The 24,233-nt window shown below is 46.3% G+C and overlaps 1 protein-coding gene and 1 long non-coding RNA gene across 4 annotated transcripts; one reads left to right on the forward strand and one right to left on the reverse strand.

Annotated features, from left to right (window-relative positions):
* Nucleotides 1-24,233, forward strand: TDP1 (tyrosyl-DNA phosphodiesterase-like protein). 3 transcript variants are annotated; one of them, XM_078580867.1, is made up of 16 exons: nucleotides 1-93; nucleotides 171-350; nucleotides 2,527-2,784; nucleotides 10,359-10,520; nucleotides 11,277-11,337; nucleotides 11,553-11,629; nucleotides 11,717-11,974; nucleotides 12,703-12,792; nucleotides 19,053-19,187; nucleotides 19,498-19,647; nucleotides 20,571-20,674; nucleotides 21,920-21,973; nucleotides 22,065-22,155; nucleotides 22,709-22,795; nucleotides 22,882-23,038; nucleotides 23,983-24,233. In XM_078580867.1, exons 1-16 carry the CDS (start codon nucleotides 76-78, stop codon nucleotides 24,078-24,080), a joined length of 1,980 nt encoding a protein of 659 aa, XP_078436993.1. In that variant the 5' UTR covers nucleotides 1-75; the 3' UTR covers nucleotides 24,081-24,233. The 3 variants fall into 3 exon arrangements, with proteins under 3 accessions (XP_078436993.1, XP_078436994.1, XP_078436995.1); XM_078580868.1 differs by lacking the exon at nucleotides 2,527-2,784; XM_078580869.1 differs by lacking the exons at nucleotides 22,709-22,795; nucleotides 22,882-23,038; nucleotides 23,983-24,233 and adding an exon at nucleotides 22,556-22,695.
* On the reverse strand, nucleotides 14,133-15,216 carry LOC144707917 (uncharacterized). The gene is made up of 2 exons (XR_013582578.1): nucleotides 14,873-15,216; nucleotides 14,133-14,531 (listed from the first exon to the last, which is right to left on the reverse strand). It is a non-coding gene; the product is annotated as an uncharacterized LOC144707917 (long non-coding RNA).

Here is a 24,233-nt window from a genome sequence, read left to right on the forward strand (position 1 = left end):
ATTTGAACTACATTATTTTTACTTGAATTCTTCTCTCTGACGATGGCAACGAAGGAATGAAACTTGGTTCTCTTCATGGCGCAGTCTTCCCCGGTAAGTCTTCTTCATTCTCGGAACTGTTGAAATTTGGAGTTCTTCCTTCTTCCCTGCTCAATCTCGTCCATGGGCAGGTGGGTTTCCTCGTTCCTCTCAACTCGGATCTCTCCGTTGATGGCGCCGCCGAGCAAGTACCAATTCTTCCTGGAACGAACTCTTTTGGGCGGAATAATCTCGGCGTTGTTGACAGGCGAGTGAGCAGACATCACATCATCTTGCACGCGTCCGAGGGCGGCGCCGCCGAACTCGCCGTCGTACGTGATCGATGGAATCCTCGCGATTGAAGTACCATTATTTATTTTGGATTAGAAGTGGGATTAGAATTATTGCATGCAGATGAAAGAAACGGGAGAAATTGGACTGCCATCATTGTTTGGGATTAATAATGGGATTAGAATGATTGCCTGTAGATGAAAAGAAATGAATGTCTTCAATATTTGGGATTAGGAATGGGATTAGAATGATTGCATGTAGATGAAGATATCTAATTATTCCGAAGAGGTTTAGAACTGATTTTTCAAGGCGTGCGTGTTTACCTCATCTATCTGTCCATTCCCTCGGATGTACAGATATACCCCCCTACTCCTAAAAAAAGGCACCTTTCGACGTTCCCTAGGTGCAATCACCTGAGTGTTTTGCCCGTTCAAAATCAAGTTGTTGTACGGCAATTGTAGATGAAAGGAAGTGAGAGATTGAGCTGTCTTCATTACTTGGGATTAGGAATGGGATTAGAATGATTGCATGAAGATGAAAGGAAATGAGAAATTGAACTGTCAGCATTACTTGGGATTAGGAATGGGATTAGAATGATTGCATGAAGATGAAAGGAAATGAGAAATTGAACTGTCAGCATTATTTGGGATTAGGAATGGGATTAGAATGATTGCATGTAGATGAAAGAAAATGAGAAATTGAACTGTCATCATTATTTGGGTTTAGGAACAGGATTATGATGATTGCACGCAGATGAAAGGAAATGAGAACTTGAACTGCCATTATTATTTTGGTTTAGGAAATGGAGAAATTAAACTGGTTTTTCTTTCTACTTTGATCATCTGATTTTTGGGCTTAGGATTTTTCACCAGTTGACATCATCGTCAGCATCAACAATCCTTGCTGACATTGACTACTGACGTTAGGGTTTCCAGGATGATTGACGATGATAATGATGTTAACCAGAGTGTCCTGAACAGTTAATTTTGATGTTTGATGGTTGACATCTTGTTCACATTGATGGCAGCTCCATTTAACTTGCTGTTGCTCTTCATTGATGAAATCATTGGCATTTGAACTGCTGTCATTATTTGGGATGATGCCTTGCATGTGGATGAAAGAAAAAGAGAAAGTGAAGTGCTGTTTCTTTTCTTGTTTGATCTCGTCATCACTGGTCTTTGGGATGATGTCTTGGATGTGGATGAAAGAAAAGGAGAACGTAAACTGCAGTTTTTTCTCGTTTTATCTATTTGGATGTTGTCTTCGACTATTGTTGACCCTGATGTGGATGATGACTTTGATGATATCCAGGGTGGTTTACGATGATGACAACATTGTTCAGAGTGTCCTAAATGGTTGACGCTGGGGACATCGTCAATATCATGTCATTGTCGATTAAAAGTCAATGTCAACTTGATAACCCAAATAGATAGAGGAAGGCATCAACCGCCGTTGTCACATTGAGAATTACTTAAACATTACGATTATATTGATGGTAATAGGAACCCCTGAACGGTTGACATCAACGTTGACAGATGATAACGTTTATGTCAATTTACGTTCATTATATCATCGTTAAAATATCAACCTGTTGTCAATGTGACTGTCAATGTCCCTGCTGATATCCACACTTCTCATTGACATCAACATCAACAAGATGGCCTAAGTAAACAGAGGTAGGCATCAACCATTGTTGTCACATTGTGGATGACATTGACCTGAGAATGATGTTGATGATAAGATTGGTGATGAAGAAACCCCTGCATGGTTGACGCTGACATTGATGGTGTTTGCGTCAGTGGTAGTCGGTGTTGACAACATCATGGGTTAATCATCATCCAATCATCCATTATCAACATCCCACATCAATATCCACATCCCAAGTCAGTGTTAACTTCAACGAGATGACCCAAATCTACAGAGGCAGACCTTCGCCATCACATTGCGGATGATGTTGATATGGCAATGACGTTGACCATAACAAAACCCTCGATAGTTGATGTCAACATTGACTTTGGCTGCATTGATGCTGTCATTGAGAGCAGTTGACAGACTTTGGCGGCATTGATATTATCATGGATGGCCATTGAGGTTGACAATGCCATTGACAAATCATCAACTGGTCAACAACATCTCTCTCAATGTTCCATTTAAATGTCCTTGTCCCATGTCAATGTCACCTGACGTGCCATACCTTATTTATGATGATAATTGCAGGAAGGTGCCAACCCAGTGGTCATCAGATGTGGAGGCGAAGAAAGGAAGAAGCTAAGCCCCAGAAGCAAAGCCTATATAGTGGATGGTGATGTTCTAGAGTTGATTCCTGGTCGCTACTTCTTTAGATATGTTTTGCTAGATTGTTCCGAGCGCAGCTCATGTTCCAGAGCAAACACCAATCGGTCGCAAGTAGAAGCGTGTTCTGAGGAAGTATGGAGGCACAAGAGAAGGAAACATGATGTGGAGGAAGACACTCCTGTAAGAACTCTTCTGGATCTCGATATTTTTATTGATTTGTGGAAAGCTAGATAGGTAGAAATTGAGATAGATAGACCGATATATAGAGCGAGGTTTGGAGATAAAGGTTACTTGGACGAGGAAGGCTTCGTAGATGTTCTTCAGGATTTTTCGTGAATGAGTATATGACTAGTACTTCATAGAAAACAACACATTTTGATATGATGATTTACATCATTTGGGACTAAATAATCAACCAATTTGATGGTTTTTGGGCAGCGTGTGACAAACTTCCTGTTCAAACTTATGAGAAGAGGTGAAGGTGTGGCATGTGCTGTAGCAGGAAATCAACAAACCTAAAGACTCTTAGGCTGGATCAGAAACACGTGATGGCTTATCTGGGTGACTTACAGTTTGTGACTGGTAAAAAAAGTTCTTCAACCAAGAAGTGTAAAATGAATCTACAAGTGGTTTTGATTCTCAGAATATGTATCAAACTTCTGAATTAGGTAGCCTGTACGCGGCTGGCTAACTTTGCAGAGCCATTGACTTTGTGAGAAGCATAATTTACTCAATTGAAAGGAATAGATCAGAGATCTAGTATTACTAGATCTAGCTCTGTGAGTGCTTATTAGTTATTGAGCCTCATTCACATAGCCCCAACAGGCTCGTCAAAACATTTTCGGCTGTTTTATGTGCATTTTTGCATGGGAAAACTGCTGTTTTGGTCTGTAAATAGTCTCTTAAATCACTTGAAAATGTGTGCTTCTCTGCATAATGGTTTTTTTAAAACATTTCTTTGAATAATAGTGACAGGGTGTTTGCAGTTTCTTCCTTTTCATGTCTATTCTCTAGACTTCTTCTGCTTATACTAGTTGATTTAACTGTGCATTCCTCTTATAGTTATTTAATGAGTCAAGTTTGGATTTGATGTGTATCTGTGTTTTCCTGATAAAGATACTGATACATCCGCTCAAGGGATGTATCAAAATTGCCGAAGATTCAAAAGAAAAAAAAAGAGTGGGTGGACAGAGAAACAAAAATGATCAATTCCACTGATTCAGTACATTTTCTGCTCTGTATAACTTTATTTCTCCAAGAAACGGCTTGCATGTTTGCTGGTTTTAATGGGACCATCAGAAACTTGATTATTTTACGACATATATCCCTTAGTAGAGCCCTTAAGAAAATGGGTCATCCTCCTTTGTGCTGCCATGTCTCAAGGGGGGAGGCGGGAAAGATCAAGGGACCTTGGAAGGAATAAGCGATGATTCATGGAGAAGATGTCGTAATTTTGGCCTTGGAACAGTGGATGGTTCTTAAAGGACTCCATTGTTTTAGAGCATTTGTGACCTGGGGTTTAAATATGAATCATTCTGTTGGAAACAAGAATGAAGAGGAGATGAATGCTAGGAGCGCAGTGCAATGGGAAGAATGCCTGCCACTGTGTAACAATTTTTAAGGCGAAGTGCATCATCTTTCAGTATGTTACATAAACCTTAAATAGTCAAGTGTACTTGTTCAACATTTACACAGAAACCCAAGAAAGACAATAAACGACAAACTTCTGTTATTCCCGGTCAATTATTGACTTCAATTTTGAGTTGGGCCAAATATCGGTACAGAATGGTGGCTTGAGCATCATACATTCTGTGAACATTTGAAACATATTCCTCGTTTGGTCTTATAGCTTAGGCATGCTTGGAACACAACTTGTCATCTCTTTCACTTATCATAGTTTAATGACTATACCCGTTTACAGATGAACATTTGTTATGATCCCGAGCACCTACCAGGAGCATTTCAGATATTTTCCCGTAGAGTAGTTCCCTTTTAATATATGTAGCCCTTCCCTATTGAAGGCAATCTAGAATTTGCTGTTATTTTGGCTTGAAGATCCTCCCGGAGGGGTCACAAGGGCCAATGTGGGCATGTTGTCTTTTGATTTCTTTCTTTCTTTCCTTCTCTCTTAATCTCTCTTTCTCTCTATCCTTTTAATTACATTCCCGATCGAGACCCAACAAGGTCTATACCAAAGTTTGTCTATGAGTGCTGTTGAATGGTTAAATATTGTTAGTGAGAGACTAGCTACAATGGGCTAATGGGCCCTATTCTATAAGCCCATTAGCCCATCTATCCTTCTCTCTCTTAGGGTATACATACCCACCTCTGTACTCAGTTATGGGTATGTCATTATCTTCCTCTTTCCTTCCACAACATGGTATGAGAGCTCCAGAGCTCCTCACCTAGGGTTTGACATCGCCCGCACATCGCCGCTGCCGCTCTTGCAGCAGCAGCACATCGCCGCCGCGCGCACGCGCAGCAGCCCGCAGCGCGCGCCAAGACGCGCGCGCCCGCAGCCGCCGCGCGCCGCGCCGCGCGCCCGCCGCCCGCGCGCCGCCAGCCGCGCGCGCTCGCGCGCAGCCCGCCGCAGCGGCGCACGCGCGCGCGCCGCCAGCCGCGCGCGCGCACGCGCTGCAGCCGCCAGCCGCGCCAGCGCTGCGCGCAGCGCGCGCCGCGCGCCGCCGCGCGCGCGCTGCGCGCGCGCGCGCAGCGCCAGCGCCACGCCGCGCCGCCAGCCGCTGCGCGCGCACGCGCGCGCTCCAGCCAGCGCGCGCGCGCGCGCCGCCGCGCGCCGCGCGCGCGCCGCGCGCCCTCAGCCGCAGCGCGCCGCGCGCGCCGCCGCCAGCGCGCCGCGCGCGCTCTAGCCGCAGCGCGCACGCGCAGCCGCGCGACGCCGCCACGCGCCGCCCAGCCGCCAGCGCCCACGCGCAGCCGCCAGCCGCCGCGCGCACGCGCGCAGCCCTAGCCGCAGCGCGCGCGCTACAGCCCTAGCGCAGCGCACTGCGCCGCAGCGCCAGCCGCAGCCAGCCGCCGCACGCCGCCACCGAAACCAACATGCCGTTCACTGAGACTGACTTCGCCGAGAGGCCCTTGTCCTACAAGGTGGCCCATCCGCTCCCATCGAACCCGGAGGTGACACTCCTACGGGGCCCAAATCTCCTTCAATGGATGCGCTTTGTCGACCACCCACACCATGCGGCGTGGGACGTTGAGGAACAGTTTGTCCTCGGCTGGCTGTATGTGTACACCTTGGCTCCCGACTTCCGCGACCGGTTTCCGCATCAGAAAACGGTCAAAGGATTCTGGGATCAGGCGCGCTCCTTCTGTGGCTGGGACAACGACTGGTGGCGCCTTTATGCTCTTGCATGTCAGGCCAGCAATCCCCGTCAGGGGACGCTGACCATCTCTGAATATGCACTTGCCCACAAGAAGATGTGGGATGAGGTGGACTATTATCTTCCACCCGACGACCCGACATCGAAGACGTACCAGAATGTGCTCCTCCTGCGGATCATGGGCTTCCTCAGCGGCCTGAACCGCGAGTATGATGACATCCGTCGTCGTACTTTGCACCGCAAAGAAGGTCCACCTGCTCTTGAGGAATTGGTGAAGGAGCTCCAAGAGGAGGAAAGTCACTTTCTCCTCCATGGGACTCCCTCCTCCGGTCCTCCGGGCGAGTCGACCGCACTGTTTCCTGCCCCCCCCGCGTCTGCACTCTCTTCCGGCGGCAAGCCCCCGGCGATCCTCCCTACGCCCACATCCGCTGCTCCACCAGCTGGGACGGCGGTTTGCTCATCTGCGGCAAACCGGGCCACCGGAAGAACAAGTGCAAGAAGCGCTGAATGATTGGAGAAAGAAGAAAGAGGCGCGAAGGCAAGGCCATGGTGGCCCAGTCTGACTCATCCTCCGCCAGCGCCTCCTCGGTGACCATGGATCAGCTCAGGCAGATTTGGCCCGACCGTGACCAGATGGCAGCCCTGCAGAATCCATCCACGGCTTACCGGTGGTTTTGGTGCGTCTTCCACTCCTTCCCTTCCGATGAATGGTACTGTGGTCATACGGCTTTTCACTCTCCTGTCGTCTCCGATACTACTTGGGTCCTTGACTCGGGGGCCACCGAACATATGACCCCCAGTAATGCCCGGTTTGTGTCCTACGAGCGGCATCAGGGTGGCCGTACTGTTCTCACGGCAGGGGGTGGACGCCTTCGTGTGGCTGGCCTCGGGCAGTCTATGTGGACGGTCTTGGTGTGGTCCACAACGCGTCCTGCATGTTCCCGACCTGCGGGCAGTTCTTATGTCTCCACAACGTTTAGTTGATGCCGTCCTGTTCATTCCACCTCAGGCCTGACGGTATGTTTCTGTCTGACAAGGTGGGCGGACTACACCGATTAGGCGGAGAATGGACTGCTGCTGCTGGATGACGGAGGCCGCTCCCAGTGCTTCATGGTGCACCGGACTCTACTCTGCGGCTGAGCAGTGTCGGGGTCGTCTTCTGATGGAGCATCAGCGCCTTGGACACCCCCCTTTCTCTACTTTACAGTGTTTGTTTCCGTCGTTATGTTTGGGCGTGGACCTCAAGACTGTGATTTGTGAAGCTTGTCAGTTGGCCAAGCATTGTAGATCCTCTTTTGCTTCCTCTCCGTCTCACACTACGACCCCGCTGTTCCGCGTCCACAGTGATGTATGGGGGCCGGCCCCACAGCCCAGTCTGAAGGGGCACCGCTACTTCCTACTCTTTGTGGACGAAGCTACCCGCTATACGTGGGTTTACCTTCTGACTGCGAAGTCGGAGGTTGCGCAGAATGTTCGACATTTTTGCACCATGCTCCAGACGCAGTTCGGTCGCGGCATCCAGCGTTTTAGGTCCGACAATGCTCGGGACTTCTTCAACGCTGACCTCGACTCTTTCTTTGCCGACCGGGGCATTCTTCATGAGTCCTCCTGTGTGGCCACCCCCGAGCAGAATGGCATGGCTGAGCGGCGGATCGGCTATGTTACCTCGACAGCGCGCACGTTGCTGTTGGACTCGAAGCGCCTAGGCGTTTTGGGGCGATGCGGTTTTGACGAGTACTCATCTCGTTAACCTTATCCCCACCCGCTCCTGGAGTTCTCCAGCCCCTTGACCGGATGACTGCGGCCTTCCCGACGCTTCCCGAGGACGGGCTCTTGCCTCGTATCTTCGGCTGCACGGCTCACGTCCATGACTCTTCTCCGACACGCACAAAGCTTGATGCTCGCGCCTCAGGTGCGTGTTCGTGGTTACTCTTCCTCCAAAAAGGGTATCGGTGTTACCATCCGCCTCTCGGCGTTTCTTCATCTCGCAAACGCGTCACCTTTGCCGAGCATGAACCCTACTTTGGGGACTGTTCTACCTCATCACGCCTTCCGCTGGATGAGGCTCCTTCGGCCCCCCCCTTGGGGTCCCGTCTGATCGTGGAGGCTACCACCACCACTCCACCCTCCTCCCTCCATGATCTCTCTCCTTGCCACCTCTTCCTCAGTTCCCCCTGCGGGGTCCTTGGACGTGTCCTCCACTTCGTCTTCGTTTCCTGCCCCTCCCCTTGGCAACTCCTCCTCTCCCATTGGTCTCCGGTTCACCATCCGCGTCCCCTCCCGGTGAGTCGCCCTTGTCACCTGTTCGTGACCAGCCCTCGTCTCCATCCAACTCATCTTTCCCTCCTACCGCCGACATACACTCCTCATCCGGTGTGTCGTCTCCTGCTCCTCCTGGGGAGTTCCCCCTTGCTTCCGCTCCTTCTGTCGATGGTGACGATCAGTTGGGATGGCCTATTGCTCTACGGAAAGGGGTCCGTCAGTGCACTAAGGCCTCCCTATACCCTCTCTCTCATTTTATCTCCTTTGACCGGTTGAGTCCTCCCTACCGGTTATTTCTTTCCCGCATCGAGTCCGATCCCGTTCCTCGTCGCTTAGCCGATGCTCTCGCCTCCTTCTTGAAAGCGGCGATGGATGAGGAGATGCAGTCTCTCCTCAAGAACCACACGTGGGACGTCGTTCCACTTCCCCCTGGCAAGAGGGGTGTGGACTGCAAGTGGATCCACGCCAAGAAGCATCATATGGACGGGACTCTCGAACGCCTCAAGTCTCGGCTTGTGGCTCGGGGGTTCACTCAGTCCTATGGCGTAGACTACTTCGAGACGTTCTCACCAGTGGCGAAGATGGAGACTGTCCGTCTTCTTTTGGCTCTTGCGGCCCATTTCCACTGGACCATCCGCCAGTTCGACGTTAATAATGCCTTCTTGCATGGCGATCTGAAGGAAGAGGTGTACATGCAGAAGCCGCCGGGCTATTCTCTCGGCCCCCCCGGTTACGTGTGCTGCCTGCGGAAGTCTCTCTATGGACTCAAGCAGTCTCCGCGCATGTGGTTTGGGCGGTTCTCCGTTCTGAAGACCGAAGGGTACACTCAGAGTAATGGAGATGCCTCCCTCTTCTTCCGTCACAGCCCGACCGGGATCTCCATTCTTGTCGTGTACGTCGACGACATCCTCATCACGGGGTCTGATGCTGCTGAAGCTGTCCGCCTGAGCGCCGCCTTGGCTAAGGAGTTTGAGATCAAGGCCCTCGGCCTTCTTCGCTACTTCCTTGGTCTCGAGGTGGCCTACTCTCCTCGTGGGATCTTCGTCTCACAGCAGAAATACACCGTCGACTTACTAGCACTCACTGGGATGACCGATTGTGCGCCGGTGAGCACTCCCATTGATCCCAACGTCAAGTTGGGCAAAGGGGAGGATTCACCACTGACGAATTCCCACCAGTATCAGCAACTGGTGAGGAAACTCCTCTACTTGACGCACACTCGGCCTGACATCGCCTTCGCCGTCAACTTGCTCAGTCAGTTTATGCATTCTCCCCGGGAGGTTCACCGTCAGGCCGCCCACCGGGTTCTTGCGTACCTGAAGGGCTGCCCCGGAAAGGGCCTGCTCTTCCCTCGCAGCACTGACCGGACAGTGAAAGTCTACACTGATGCTGACTTTGCCGGCTCCGTTGTGGATCATCGGTCTACCACGGGCTACTGCACGTTTGTTTTTGGCAGCCTTGTCAGCTGGAAAAGCAGCAAGCAGGACAAAGTGTCCCGTTCTAGTGCCGAAGTCGAGTACCGCGCACTCGCCGATGGGGCCTCCGAGGGCCAGTGGATCTATGGCATCCTTCACGATCTCCGCGTGGAGTATGCCAGCCCGATTCACTTCTACTGCGACAACAAATCGACGATCGCGTTGGCCAAGAACCCTGGACAACTGGGACGTATCAAGCACATGGAGCGCAACCGCTACTTCTTCAAGTAGCGAGTCGACGAAGGGATCTTTGACCTTGATTTTGTTGCCTCCGCCGACCAGGCAGCGGATGTCCTCACTAAGGGCCTCTCCCGCCCACTTCTTCAACGTGCCGTCTCCAAGCTCGGCATGGAAGATATCCATACTTTGCTTGCGGGGGGGTGTTAGTGAGAGACTAGCTACAATGGGCTAATGGGCCCTATTCTATAAGCCTATTAGCCCATCTATCCTTCTCTCTCTTAGGGTATACATACCCACCTCTGTACTCAGTTATGGGTATGTCATTATCTTCCTCTTTCCTTCCACAACAAATATTGTATACATTAAATCGTTTGGAATCTTTATCTTCTGAGGTGTTTATCTACAATATCTAACCATCCATTTTTTTTTAAATTTTAATGAGTTAATTTTTCTTGGAAAAGGGTATAACTACTTCTGATTATTTCGTTATGTCTTTTAGGAAGCCAAAAGCTCAGAAATACTGGTTGACTCCTCATTTGCAACAATCAGGCATTCTAGGATTTCTGATGAGAGATCACCCGCTGCATTTCGGTTGTTGCAAGTCAAAGGCATTCCATCCTGGGCAAATTCTTCGGCGGTTGGACTGCAAGATGTTGTCCAGGTATTATCATATGCTTATCTTTATGTTACTATGTTACCATTTTTTTGAGAAGGTAAAAATAACTTTTTTGCCCCGTTTTATATAGGTGTTATCTGTGGTATTTCTAGGGAAATGTATAGAATGTAGGTAGAAGTGCAGCAGACGTCCATTACTGAGGCAATACAAAGAGCCAACAAAAGAGATGCAGTAGAAGCTCTCCTTAGGCAGTAGACGACCAAATGTAAGCAAGTCCAGAGAGATGGCAAGAGGAGAAGAGAGAAGAGAAGAGAAGAAGACTCCACGTTCCTTGTTTCTCAAGGAAAAATCCTGTTAACCCCTTTTAGGGTATTAAATCCATATTTAACTTGTCTTATTGGGTCTGTTAGATCCAATGAGATATTACGACGGTAATATACAACGGATAGAACGGAACGGGTGAATGTTAACGGGACGGAACAGAGTTCCTAACCCTTAACAATATTTATTATGAAAACTTTTGAGTAAAGTTTCTATTTTCGCATAATCCATTCTGTTCTCCTGTTATCATTGAAAATCTAGTGGCCTAGGCATTGTGGTCGGGCATCAGAGAAATATATTTCATGCTCATCTTTTTATAGCTTAATTGTCGACTTATTTATCCCATCAGGCATGACAATTTTTCTTTCATGGTCGAATACTTATAGTTTCTTATTGTCTTCTCCTGAAGTATCTTTTTAGATCGAATAATTCTGTCAGTTTCACCTTGTAATGACTTCCGTTGTGCCTGATGCAAAATAGGGGAATGTGATTTTTGCCGTCCTTTCAAACTACATGGTGGACATTGATTGGTTGCTGTCTGGTGAGTTTGGTGTTCTGACTTGGTATTTACTGTGGGATTTTTTAATTTTCAAATTGTCGACTTGTATTTTGACAATGTGAAGATAATTAAATGATTATCATAATTATCTTGAGGAGAATTGCAGAAAAGCCTACATGACCAAAATACCCACAGTATGGTTTCTGCATGATAACTGTACATTTCCCAACCTAGTCGGTTTTCTTGAATTTCTGTAGAATGTCCATTTCTGGAGATAATTCCGAGGGTGCTTGTTATCCATGGGGAGTCTGGTGCTTCACTTGATATAATGAAGGTATTAGCCTATAATTCAGAAATAGTTGCCTTTCATCTTATCATTGTGCGATATTCACGAATCTCTGTTGTTGTTACTTCCATGCAGATGAAGAAGCCATCGAACTGGGTTCTTCACCGGCCTCCTCTACCCATTTCATATGGAACCCACCATTCCAAGGCTATGCTTCTTGTATATCCTCATGGACTCCGAGTGATAATTCATACGGCAAATTTAATTTACGTTGACTGGAACAACAAAACGCAAGCTCTGTGGATGCAAGACTTTCCTCTAAAAAATGATTCAGCTGGTAAGGGAGGGTGCCCATTTGAGAATGATCTGGTTGATTATCTCAATTCTTTGAAGGTACACACTTGTTCCTTGATGCTTTTTCCTTCCTTGATTTCAGACTCCAATTATTAAATTGTTAAAGTGCTGATAAGATAATCGATTCCTGAAAATCGTAGGGTTGTAAATACCCCCTTTAAGGTCATTAGAGGAACCCTTTGATCAATGATCATTTTGTGGTTTCTTGGCATGAGTAGCTGTATCTGGCTGTTGTGGGGGCAAGAACTCCCGATTTGGAAGTTCTTGAGGGTTGGGTTACGTATCTCTCTCTCTCTCTCTTATTCTCTCTTACCTCTTCATCTCTCCCATTCTCATCTCTCTCTAGTCTGATTTCTTGATTTTGTTAGATCTACATGGGGATCGTAACGTAAAACAAACCGGTAATTGAATAAAGGTTATTTCTCTTTACCATTAAAATGTGCTGCTATTATTTTGCTCTGAGAGTTTTTGAAAATTTGAAATCACGAATTTGGTGGCCATCTATGTGGCTTCTTATGGCATACTTTGGGGTTAACTACAGGCGATCAAATGTGTTTGTTCAGTATCTTTAAGTTTTTTTCCCTTATGTTAATTGACTATGCTCGTTCCAGACGGTCTTTACCTTTTTCTTTCATTCTTTTTTCGTTGGGATACTAATGCCTTACTCATACTGGGCCTATTTTTAGATAATTGGTGTTTTGGAATACTCTTCCACAAGTAATGTAACGAATTATTTTCTCATCAGGTCTTCTTTCCAATTCATGCAGTGGCCAGAGTTGAATGTTAGTTACGAGTCTATTGGGCAAGCCAGGATTAATCCATCATTCTTTCGGAGATTTGACTTTAGCTGTGCCATGGTATTTCTGGTTTTCTCTAAAATTTATAATATTTTTATTATTACCTCTCTGTTCCTTATGATTTAACTCCATTACATACTGATGGGCAGTTCATGACAGAAACTTGATCTAGGTTTATGTCGGAGAGAGGGGAAGAGGAAAAAGGCAGACATTCCGGTGGTTGGAGAGTAGAACAGGAAGAGCAAGAGCCTGAAGTTCTTCCGCCATGGCCTGACGCCAATGCGGAAATGAAAGGGCAATGTCCATCGTCTTGGGAAGGGAAGTGGCATCAAGGGAGGTGAGAAGGGCATGATAATAGGGTGAGAGGCGATGAGAGGAGATAGATTCCGCCAACGGATAGAGGGGAGAGGAACGGGAAGAGGGCAGCACGGCTAATGAGGAGGTGGCAGGAGGGGTGGAGGTTGAGGTAGACGGGGCAGCAGGAGACGAAGAAGGAAGCCGAGGCTTGCGACGAGCAAGGGTAATACCATAGCGTTTTTCAGGCGGGCAGCGGCGGATAGGGAGCGGAGGAATCGAAGAAGGTGCAGCAGAAGGGTCGAGTGCAGGAGCAGATACTGGAGGAGGCTCCACAGGAGGGACTGAGACGGCGGCCGGAGGCGGGTCGGGAGGCACAATTGCTGGAGGAGCAACAGGCGGAGACACGTCGGGCGGGGCCGGTGAAGAGGGACGAGGGACGAGGATGAGGAATTCGAGTGGATCGGAGGGAGATGGGGACGATGAGGGTTCAGGAGAGGAGCAGGAATAGTAGGAAGCAATTCATCAAGCGTGGCATCTTTGGTGACGACGAACCGGCGAGAGGGTGGATGATAGCATAAATAGCCTTTTTGGGTGGAAGAATAGCCAACAAACACACACTTGATAGCACGGGGATCCAGTTTATCACGACCAAGTTGGTGGTTGGGCGCATAGCATACACATCCAAATACACGAGGAGTAAGATGAGTTCGGAGAGAGAGAGTTGGAAAGGAATGCTGAAGACGGTCAATGGGAGTGGAGTAGTCAAGCACTCGAGATGGAAGGCGATTAAGAAGATGGATGGCGGTGGAGACGGCTTCCCCCCAAAAATACTTGGGCACATGCATATGGAAGAGAAGGCTCCGAGTCATTTCAAAGATGTGACGGAATTTTCTTTCGGCAACGCCATTTTGCTGTGGTGTATAGGGACAAGAAGTTTCATGGATAATGCCTTTGTCTTGGAAGAAGGTGCTTAACGTGGTGTTAACGTAGTCTTTAGCATTGTCGGAGCGGAAGCGACGAATGGATATAGAGAATTGAGTTTGGATAAGGGAGTAAAATTGAGGAATGACACGAGATATCTCCGATTTGTTCTTCAAGAAATATGCCCACGTGAATCGAGTAGCGTCGTCAATAAAGATGCATAACCACCGAGAACCGGAAGTACTATGAATAGGGGAAGGCCCCCACACATCGGTGTGAATAAGGGAGAATGGGGTCGAAGAATGAGAAGACGAGATAGGATACGTGGTACGATGATGTTTGGCAATTCGACAAGCAGTACAAACAAAACGGTCCACAGAATGGCCTTGAAAGAGTTTAGGAAAGAGACGATAAAGAGTAGCAAAAGAAGGATGGCCGAGACGTCGATGAAGAAGCCACAAACGCTCGTGGGAAGCCGAAAGGGAAACTGCCGCAGCAGCAAAAGCAAGAGAACTCGAACAAGGACGAACAAGATAGAGCCCCTCATGCTCCTCAGCAATGGAAATCGTCCTCCCCGACACCTTATCACGATAAACACATGAATTAGGAGAGAAGGTAAGGTCTTGTTTCAAGTCGCGAACAAGGCTAGATAGGGAGAGAAGATGATGAGTAAGGCGAGGAACATGAAGAACTTTAGATAGATGCATAGAAGAGGAAAGGGCCACACGACCAATACCCGCCACGGTGAGAAGATCGCCGGAGGCTGTTTTAACTTTGGAGGAGCCAGAAACGGGTGCATAAGTTTGAAAGGCTCGAGGATTTGGGGTCATGTGGGCGGTGGCACCGGAATCAAGAAGCCAAGTGGAAGAGGAAAAAGAATGGCCAGGAGGGGATGCAGGTGTGGGAAGACTGGTGGACATACCTGCGTGGGCCAAGGAGCATGAGCCCACGACTAGAGGATCAAGCAAGCGGCGTAGACGCTCCATCTCTTCCGGAGTGAAGCTAGCGGGCAAGGCACTAGTCGGGAGAAGACCGTACAGCATAGGCACTTGACCCGGGGGGGGCACGGACGAGGCGGCTGCAGCAAGGTTGCTCGGTTGTGCGCGTTTCCGTTGAAGCTTGTAGCACGTCTCCTTAGAGTGACCTCGCTTCTTGCAGTAATTGCAAAACAGCGAAGGATCACCCTTTGGAGAATCCTCCGTCCGAGCCGTCGGACCACGTGGCAAAGAGCCGGGTGGTGGAGTCGACGATGGGCGTGCAGACGAAGAGGAATGAGCTTCAAGTGCCGAAGCCGAGTTCTGGGCCTGCTGAAAGCGGGATTCTTCAACCCGCACACTGTGGAGCGCATCCTTGAAGGTAGGACCAGTCTCCCGATGAATAAGCTGAGCCCGTACAACTTCATATTCCGGGTTCAGTCCCATAAGAAACTGGAAAACCCGAAGTTGAAGAGTATATTGGCGGTCCACCGAATGGGGGTCGGGCGGCATGTAGTAGTCAATTTCATTCCACAACAAAATGAGCTCCGTACTGTACTCCATGATAGACCGGTCCCCTTGACGCAGGTTAGCGGCCCGATGTACCAATTCGTACAGAGTCGCAATGTTGTGCTTCTTGGAGTGGCTCTCAAGTGCTGCTTCCCAGACCGCCCGAGCCGACTCTAGAGACATGAATTCACCTTTAACACTAGGTGAAATACTGTCCAAGAGCCAACGATGAACTACCCCCTCAACGTCCAGCCAGTCATAATACTTGGGATCGGTCCGGGAAGGTCCGTCTTCTAGAAGATGGCGCATGAGACGCCCTTTTAAAGTTATCTGGACGTACTGGCGCCATTGCAGGAGATTGAATCCAGTAAACATACCATCCGGAGGCATCCGAGGCAAAGAGGATGGTCCAGAGGAGGACGACCAATTCCCGGGCTCGAGAGGCACCGCAGATGCATGTGGCGTAGATACCGCGCCGAGTCTGGCGTAACAGTAGAGGTCTGGGCTTCAACCGGGTTCGTCATGATGAAAGCAGAGTAGACCACAGTCAGAAGCGCGAACGAGCGAGAAGCGGGACTGCAGGCGCCGAGCGTCGGGCGCTGGACGGTGGGAGCAGGACGTCGGGCGCCGGGACGGCGGGCGCCGGGACGTCGGTCGCCGGGGCGGCGCGAGCCGGGGCGGTGCAAGCCGGGAGGGCGCGAGCCGGGGCGGCGCGAGCCGGGGCGGCGCGAGCCGGGCGGGCGCGAGCCGGGAGGGCTCGAGCCGAGGCAGCGCGGGGCCGACGGCGGCGCGGAGCGGAAGACGCTGGGACGGCGGACGTCAGAACGACGAGCGCCTGGGAGGCCCGGAGCGAGACGGCGAGAGACCGGAGCACGAGATCAGGCGGTCGTGAGAACCGCCGAAGATCGGAGCGCAAGGTCGAGCCCAGGAAACCCAGATTAGGGTTAGGGTTAGGGCTCTGATACCATGTAAACAAGAAAAGAACAATTCTTGATAGCAAATGAAAGAGATTACAGGGTTTTATAGGAAGCCCTAATGGGTTGACTAGAGAGGGCCCTTAATGGGCTAACAAGAGAGAGAAAATAAAGACATGTAATACTCAGATCAACAAATACAATGTAGAAAAGTAACGAAAAAATCAAACCAGGATCTCTCAACCCCCTTCTGGACGCAGGCTTCTCCCGCTCTCCAGCCGTTCCCCCACTCCTTGACCGGACACAGACAATTCTTGAAAAAGAATGAACTCCCACCGTGAGCTGGTCCTGTTCTTTATTTATAGGATTGTTGACCCTGTTAGTGTCCTCGGGCTGACGTGGACCTGCCTGTGTGGTTAAGTCTCCTTGGTTTATACTTACTTGAAAAGAACTTATCAAACACACACCATAGCCTCTTGGCAGCCACAATGGCTTCTCCTGCTTCTCTACTTGTATCACCGACACCTGCCATGATTTCTCCTCTTGTGCCATTTTGTCTTCTTCCAAGGCTACCCCAACCATCAGTAGTTGATGCATCATCTTGCATGGGTAACCAGCTCAAGCTTAAGGAAATCCACCAACTTTGTCACTTACTACACTCTAATGTGATTGTCTCTGCTTCACTGGTCGTGAAAGTTCAAATCTCGTCACCTTCTCTCCATTGTCTTCATAGATGCAATGGATCATTGACTCAGAACCCCCTGTCCATATGACCCCTGAATCTCATTGTCTCCTTTCCTAGACCCCCTCTCCCAGTTCTTATTGCGTTGGATGACCTCCTTCCGGTCGCAGATGCGGGTATGTCCAACTCTCTTCCCACCTTATTCACACCATGTCCTTCCTGTTTCACATCTTACTGCTAGTATCCTTTCTCTTTGTCAGGTTGTTCAAGAATTGGGTCAGGCATCATCCTTCAATCAGAATACTTGTTTCTATCATGATAAGATGTCAGAACAAATGAATACACTTGTTTCTCCACTCAAAAATTAATTTTATCTAGTTACATGGACATTCTGTGGAAGAGTTTATTAGTGAACTATGTCTTTTATCAAAACATATTTGGACCATGTATCCCCCTTTGATCCTTCCTCTTTCTTATCTTCTCCTTTATCTATCATTCACAATAATCTATGGGTCTTACCCGCGTCTCTAACACTTCGGGCACACGATGGTTGGCAATATCTGTTGATGATTCCACCCATTTCAGTTGGTCTTATCTCTTAACAATAAATCTGATCTTAGCTAAACTATCCTTTCATTCTATGGGCTCATCTGAAATCGATTTCCTACATCCCCTTAATGCTTCTGCTACGACAATTCCTATGATCATGTTGACTCCACCATTTCCGTGTTCTTCACTTCTCATGACTCCATTCATGAAACGTCTGACACTTACACTCTTCTATAGAATGGTATTGTTGTGTGTGCAAGTTTCTTTACATCTTTGATACCATCTGGTGTCTTCTCTTTAATATGAACATGCTCAAATAATTCAGTGGTGAGGCCTCTCTCAACGCATTCCACCTCATTAACTGCATTCCCTCTTGCATCCTTTCCCATATTCCTCTTCTTGATGCCCTACACTGGATGTATCCCTCAGTTTCATTGCATTTGCTATGTCGCCAACTATCACCATTCTCGAGACAAGCTCAATTTTAAAGGGCTCCACTATGTTTTTGTGGATTATTCCTCTCATGAAAAGGGCTACAGATGCTAACATCTGTCTACTCTTCATTTTTTGTGAGTAATGATGTCACCTTTGATGAGTCCACTTCACGTCGAATCTTCCTCATCCCCTTATTTTCCTCAGCGGTTTGATCAGCTTGACGTTCCTTTGAAAACTTAGGTGCCAAATATTTTGGCTCGTAAAAAATACTTTAAAAAATTAGTCCAGCGGCTAATTGATCACTTAGAAAAGCATTGGGCATTACTGATATCGCACAACCAATTTATTTATTCTAACTTCAATGGTATAGGTTGTATAGCCAGAAGATGCTCTTCAATTCTGTCTAACATCGCAGGGACCAATAGTCTCACATGAGGAGCATCTTTAAATTAAGATCGGGCAGGAACAGATCAGTGGGAGATTTTCATTTTGAGGAAACAAGACATGGAAAGTAGTCAACAAGTGACTGGCGGCTGAAGCAGCAGGCGAGCACCACGTTTGGAGGGGGCATGGTTTCCCTCCAAGATTCCTCTGTTCATCTTGAGTTCCCCTTTCATTCTGTAGTTTGTGTTGATACGTTGAACCTGATTTGGTTCTGGTTTGGGGAGTTTTTTTTCAGGTTTGGAAATTTCTTTCAAGAATTCATTCCAAATCAAATTCAGACTTTACGCAGTATCCGAAGAGTGTTACCCTGATGTTATTTGCAAACTTACTTTGGCAGAGAATGTTGTCTTAACTAGTTTAGAGTTAGTCCAGGAAAGATGAAAATTTGTGGCTTACAAAAGTTGAAATCTATTTTTTATAAATGAAATCCAATGCATTTACGCTTCATTTTGATAAAAAAACTAATGGTTGTGTTAAGGCGGCATATTTTCTAGGTAAATACAGAGTACATATTTACTCTATCTTCAAATCGTCCCATTGAACAGCCGACATTATATCTTTTATATTATACTGACATGAAATTCTTACTGCCAGGTCAGATTAGTTGCATCTGTTCCTGGATACCACACTGGATCCAACCTAAAGAAATGGGGTCACATGAAGCTGAGGAGCACTCTTGAGAATTTCACATTCGATGATGACTTTAAAGGATCCTCTCTTGTTTACCAGGTGAAAATCTCCTCTGTTCAAAGATGATAGACATTAACGGCCGGTGGAGCTGCTAGTTATTTGGCCGATTATGTGCATACTTCATATTAGTTACGGATGAGCTAGCAACTTTGTGGATGTAGATTCTATTCCAAGAAAAGGAATTATAGAAATGAAGGATTTATTTATGAAACAAAATGCTTGTCGGAATTTTGCTGTGTGAGAGAAGTAGCTAATGGACGAAGTAATTTGTCCAAAAATTACAGAATTTTAATTTTGTGTAAAATATTTTTTTCAAGATTTCTGTCTTTAAAATTTTTCACACTTGTAGTTCTCTTCTCTTGGGTCTTTGGATGAGAAATGGCTGTCAGAGTTTGCCTCATCCCTATCATCTGGCGTCTCAAATGACAAGTCACCGCTTGGGCCAGGCAAGGCTCAGATAATTTGGCCCACTGTAGAGGATGTCAGGTGTTCTCTTGAGGTAATTGAGTTGAATTACGCAGTATTAGCTTGTAAGGTGTTCTCTTTTATCTTTTTCTCTAATTTTATCTTGTAACTTTGTTATTTGTAAAAGTACCCTTATGAGGGTCCAATAAGAGAGCCGTATAATGGCCCCAATGAGGGTACTAAGTTGAAGTGGGCCACTTGGGATCCCAGAAAGTTGGTGGGCCAAATTAGTAATGATCAAAGGAATTTCCTTTTCATTCTTCAAACCCTTTTGCTGTCCGGTAGGTGTGACAAGTATTATGCTTGTATGCTGCTGTCTAACAATAATCATCTGTTGTTACTTAATCAACCCAAAAAAAGGACCAAATATCAATGCTATGCTACATTTTGGCAGATTCTTTATCCAATGGTAGCTTGCCCATAATTCAAGATTTAGTAGTTCCATAATGGTAATTTGGTTCAGTTTTCTTTTAAAATTGTTGTAGCTCTCCTTGAAGAAGGGCAGTAAAGAAGCCGTTAAATTGGTAGGGCTATCCACCCAGAGGGATTTCAGGCGTTGATCTGGTCCTGTAAACATTGTTTTTTTCCAAAACAAATCTCTCTCCCTCTGTCTTCCAGGATCATTCGCAGATGAAGACCTACGGGGGTCTTCATCAGTAGTAGTTCTTTACTATTTACCATATTTTCTGTTTCTCCAATCCTGTCAGTAAGCTGTGTGGCATGACTTGTTTTTAAGTTTTCCTATTCACCTTGGTACTTGTTGATTAGTAAGTGAAAACTATCATTGTACTAACAACATACCTTTTGCATTCTATACTAAGTTTCCATTATAATTACCCAAATGAGTTTTTTGGTTGATTCTATAATTACTACAATCGCAACTTGTCCACCACCAAGAGCTTTGTGCATATCTCACTTGTATTAGAGTTTCGACAATGTTTCATTTTTTTTTAACAGGGATACGCAGCAGGGAGTGCCATTCCCAGCCCAATGAGGAACGTTGAAAAAGAATTTCTTAAGAAGTACTGGGTGAGATGGAAGGCAACACAGACTGGGCGTTGGTAATTGCAGGACCATCTTTTGAATAGTGATGTGCAATGTTCTTTTACTAGTCTCAAACTAGACAAATCTGCATAGTCTTACATTTGGAGTTTAATTGACAAGTATGGAAGTTTGTCCAATAGTACGGATTATTATCTGTTAACTGCTTTGTCGGGTGGTTACCGCTTTGTCAGGTGACCGCCTTAAATAACTTTTCAAAAAAAATTATCTGTTAACTGGCCTCAAATGAATTTTGACTGCCGATGATGTCTCACCTTACATGGACCTTTCCCAATATTAACTTACCTTCTGCTTTCATGAGCTGCATTCTGCGCAAACTACATATCCCCATTATTCATTCTGTAAAGGGGCAATTCCGTCATTTCAGTCATTAGTGGTATTTTGGTCTTTTTCCATATCTTTTATGTTCCACTTTAAAATAGCGCATCCCTCACTCCAGGAGGGCAGCCAAGGACTAATGAATTTTTTCCCCCATTTCCTATCGTTCTCTCTAAGGAAGTCTGATACATACCACGTTGCTTGTATCATCTTTGATGTAATTTTAATGAGAAATAGCTCACTAGGATAGAGATGGACGGGGTTAAGAGGGAGAGGAGCAAGCGAGTTCTGGGGATGAAGAGGAGAACTGGAATGGTCCGGGGAGAGGTCAATCGGAAGAGGTAGGGGTCCACTGGGACAAGCTGCCTGAAGGCCTGGTGAGATAGAGACGATCACGAAGGTACAAGAACATATAGGGGACATATGGGGGAGAAGGTACAAGAACATCCAATAGCATATAACTTTCTGTCTGCCTTTGGAAAGGGCGGGCTGAGCTATACAAAGGGGACATGAAAAGGGAAAGACATAATTGTTGCTAAAGACTCTTCAAAAGAAATTGTAGCTAAAGATGAGATCGGCTTCAGGAGGGTTGGGGGATCATATCAACCCAACCTCTTATCCTCTCTTGCAGAGGATCATTCTGCTCAGTCCTCTCCCTCTCTCACCTCGGCAATTATATTACCGCTGCCCTCTCGCGCAATGTTAAATCCGCGATCATTCCCTTGTTACATCAACTCTATGTACCTTCCTTTATGATGGAAAGAGAAAATACTAAAATGCCCCCTAGTGTGCTGAAATAGCTGAAATACCCTCACTTTCACTGTCCTATCATATCCTACAGCAGTTAAAGATTCATATAAGCATATACTATTTTTCAAAAAAAAAGTTAAAGCAAATTCTGACTCATGGATGCCTTTTCCTTTCAGTCGTGCTATGCCTCACATTAAATCCTACACTAGATATTCTGGTCAAAGGCTTGCGTAAGACTCCTTTTTTTTCTGCTTTTCCCTTTGTTTTCTTCTTTCTTCTGTGGAGGGGGGCCAAAAGCATCCAACTTTGCTTCATTATCAGGTGGTTTCTTCTGACCTCCGCCAATCTCAGCAAGGCAGCTTGGGGAGCGTTGCAGAAGAACAACTCTCAGCTCTTCATCCGCTCTTATGAGGTAATATTATTGCTTTTCCTAATCACTTTAACTATGATCACAGCTTCAGAATATCGAGAAATTGATCTACTTTTTCTCGTTTACCAATTGGCACAATTTTTCTTGTTGATAAATCGGTGTAATTCTTATCGTTAAAAAAATGGTGTTATTCACTCGGCAATTAAAAAAAAATTGGTGTGGTTCATCATTCGCTGACTCTGGTTGCATCCATCAAATAATAGGAAATGATTGTTAGGTCTTACGTTCAAGTTCATAAGAATTAAATCTCTCTTTTTGGTCAGATTTCTTCTTAGTCTATTTAAATTTCCATTGACTTTCTTTTGTCTATGCTTTTTTCCTTCTCTAACGATATTTTCATCTCCTCATGTACTTATCAATGTTTCTCTTTCTGTCTCTTCAGGTGCTTTGAGTGATTTTATCTTTCTGTTTCTCTTCTCTCTCTCTTGGAAGCCCATGCAGCATACCAAACCTCAAAACTTTATTCCATCCTTATTTCTCAAGATGTTGCGTAAGTATAGGAAAGTGTTTTTATCCACTCCATTTACCATTTCAGTTGGGTGTTCTCTTTCTTCCAATGCCGCTCCAAGGCTCTCACCTGCCAGCAAGCTTCTCCTGCACAGATGATAATGGTTTCGAGCAGGCAGAGACAAGATTCCCTCCCTCTACTTGGATTTTCTGATGAGTGAGTTTCCATCTATTGATTTCTACTCTTTTCCTCTTTTGTAGGCTTCCCCCAACCCTAAAGGAACCCTAGTGGGCATGCGGCACACTTGTCTTGTCACCCTTAGTGGGCAAAAAACTGCGGAAGAAACTGACTCTTCTGACCATGTGATCACACTTCCCGTGCCTTATGAGCTCCCCCCACGTCCCTACACTTCAGAGGGTAAGTTTAGAGCCCTCCTCTCTCTCCATCTCTCTCCTCTTTATCTCTCTCTCTCTCTACATCTATAACCCTTTTTCTATCTATTGCTCTTTATCTCATTCTCTCTCTCTTCAACTCCCCCCTTTTTTCTAGTTATCCCACTCTCTCTCGATCGACGTCTCTCCCTTTTTCATTTTTTTTATATCTCTCTATCTTGACATGTCTCTCGCTTTTTCTTTTTCTTGCTCTTCTTCTCCTTCTCTTGACATCTGTCTCGCTTTTCTATTTCTTTCTCTTCATCTCCTTCTCTTGACATCTCTCTTCCTTTTTCTATATCTGGCTCTTCATCTGTCTCTCTCTCTCTCTCTAATGATATCTCTCTCGTTTTTTCTATTTTGTGCTCTTCATCTATCTCTTGACATCTCTCTTCCTTTTTATATCTTCATCTCTCTCTTGACATCTGTCTTCCTATTTCTGTATGTTGCTCTTCATCTCTCTGTCGACATCTCTCTTTCCTCTCTATCTCTATCTTTTTTCTATTCATCTCTCGCTCTCTCATATTTTCTGTATCTAGTTTTCTATCTCTATCTCTTTCTCTTCATCTATCTCTCATACCTTTTCCCTCTCTTTACATCTGTTACCATTTTTCTATATCTTTCTATTCATCTCTCTCTCTAGACATATATCGTCCTTTTTTTTTTTCTCCTCATCGATATCCCCCACATCCCACACATATCTTTTTCTATCACTTTCTCTTTTTGTATAACTCATCTTTTTCAATCTCTTGCTCTTCAATTTACACACATTATCTCTGTTAATAAATCACCTTTCTTCATCTATTACTCTTCGTCTCTCAATCCCATTCTTTCTCTCTCTTTCTCTTAGACACGCTCCATCTCTCTGTCTAAATCTCCATTCATATATCTCGTTGTACCTCTGCGACATCTCACCTTTTCCATTGTTAGATGTGCCATGGTCATGGGAACGACAATACACAAAGAAAGATGTCCATGGCCAAGTCTGGCCATGTAAAGTTCAGCTGTACATGGAGCGTGACCCTTGATTTCCAGTTCTCCTTTGTTGAGTCCTTTTTGGCTTGTCTGCACCGTGAACAAATAGAAACCGTAAACAACATGTGTAAGTAGGACATGTTTCATCTCCTCTGGTCTTGAAGCAGTAAAGCTTGCATCTATGATTCAGATAATGTATTTCCAAA

This window comes from Wolffia australiana, chromosome 9, assembly GCF_029677425.1.
Source record: "Wolffia australiana isolate 7733 chromosome 9, ASM2967742v1".
Lineage (NCBI taxonomy): Eukaryota > Viridiplantae > Streptophyta > Magnoliopsida > Alismatales > Araceae > Wolffia > Wolffia australiana.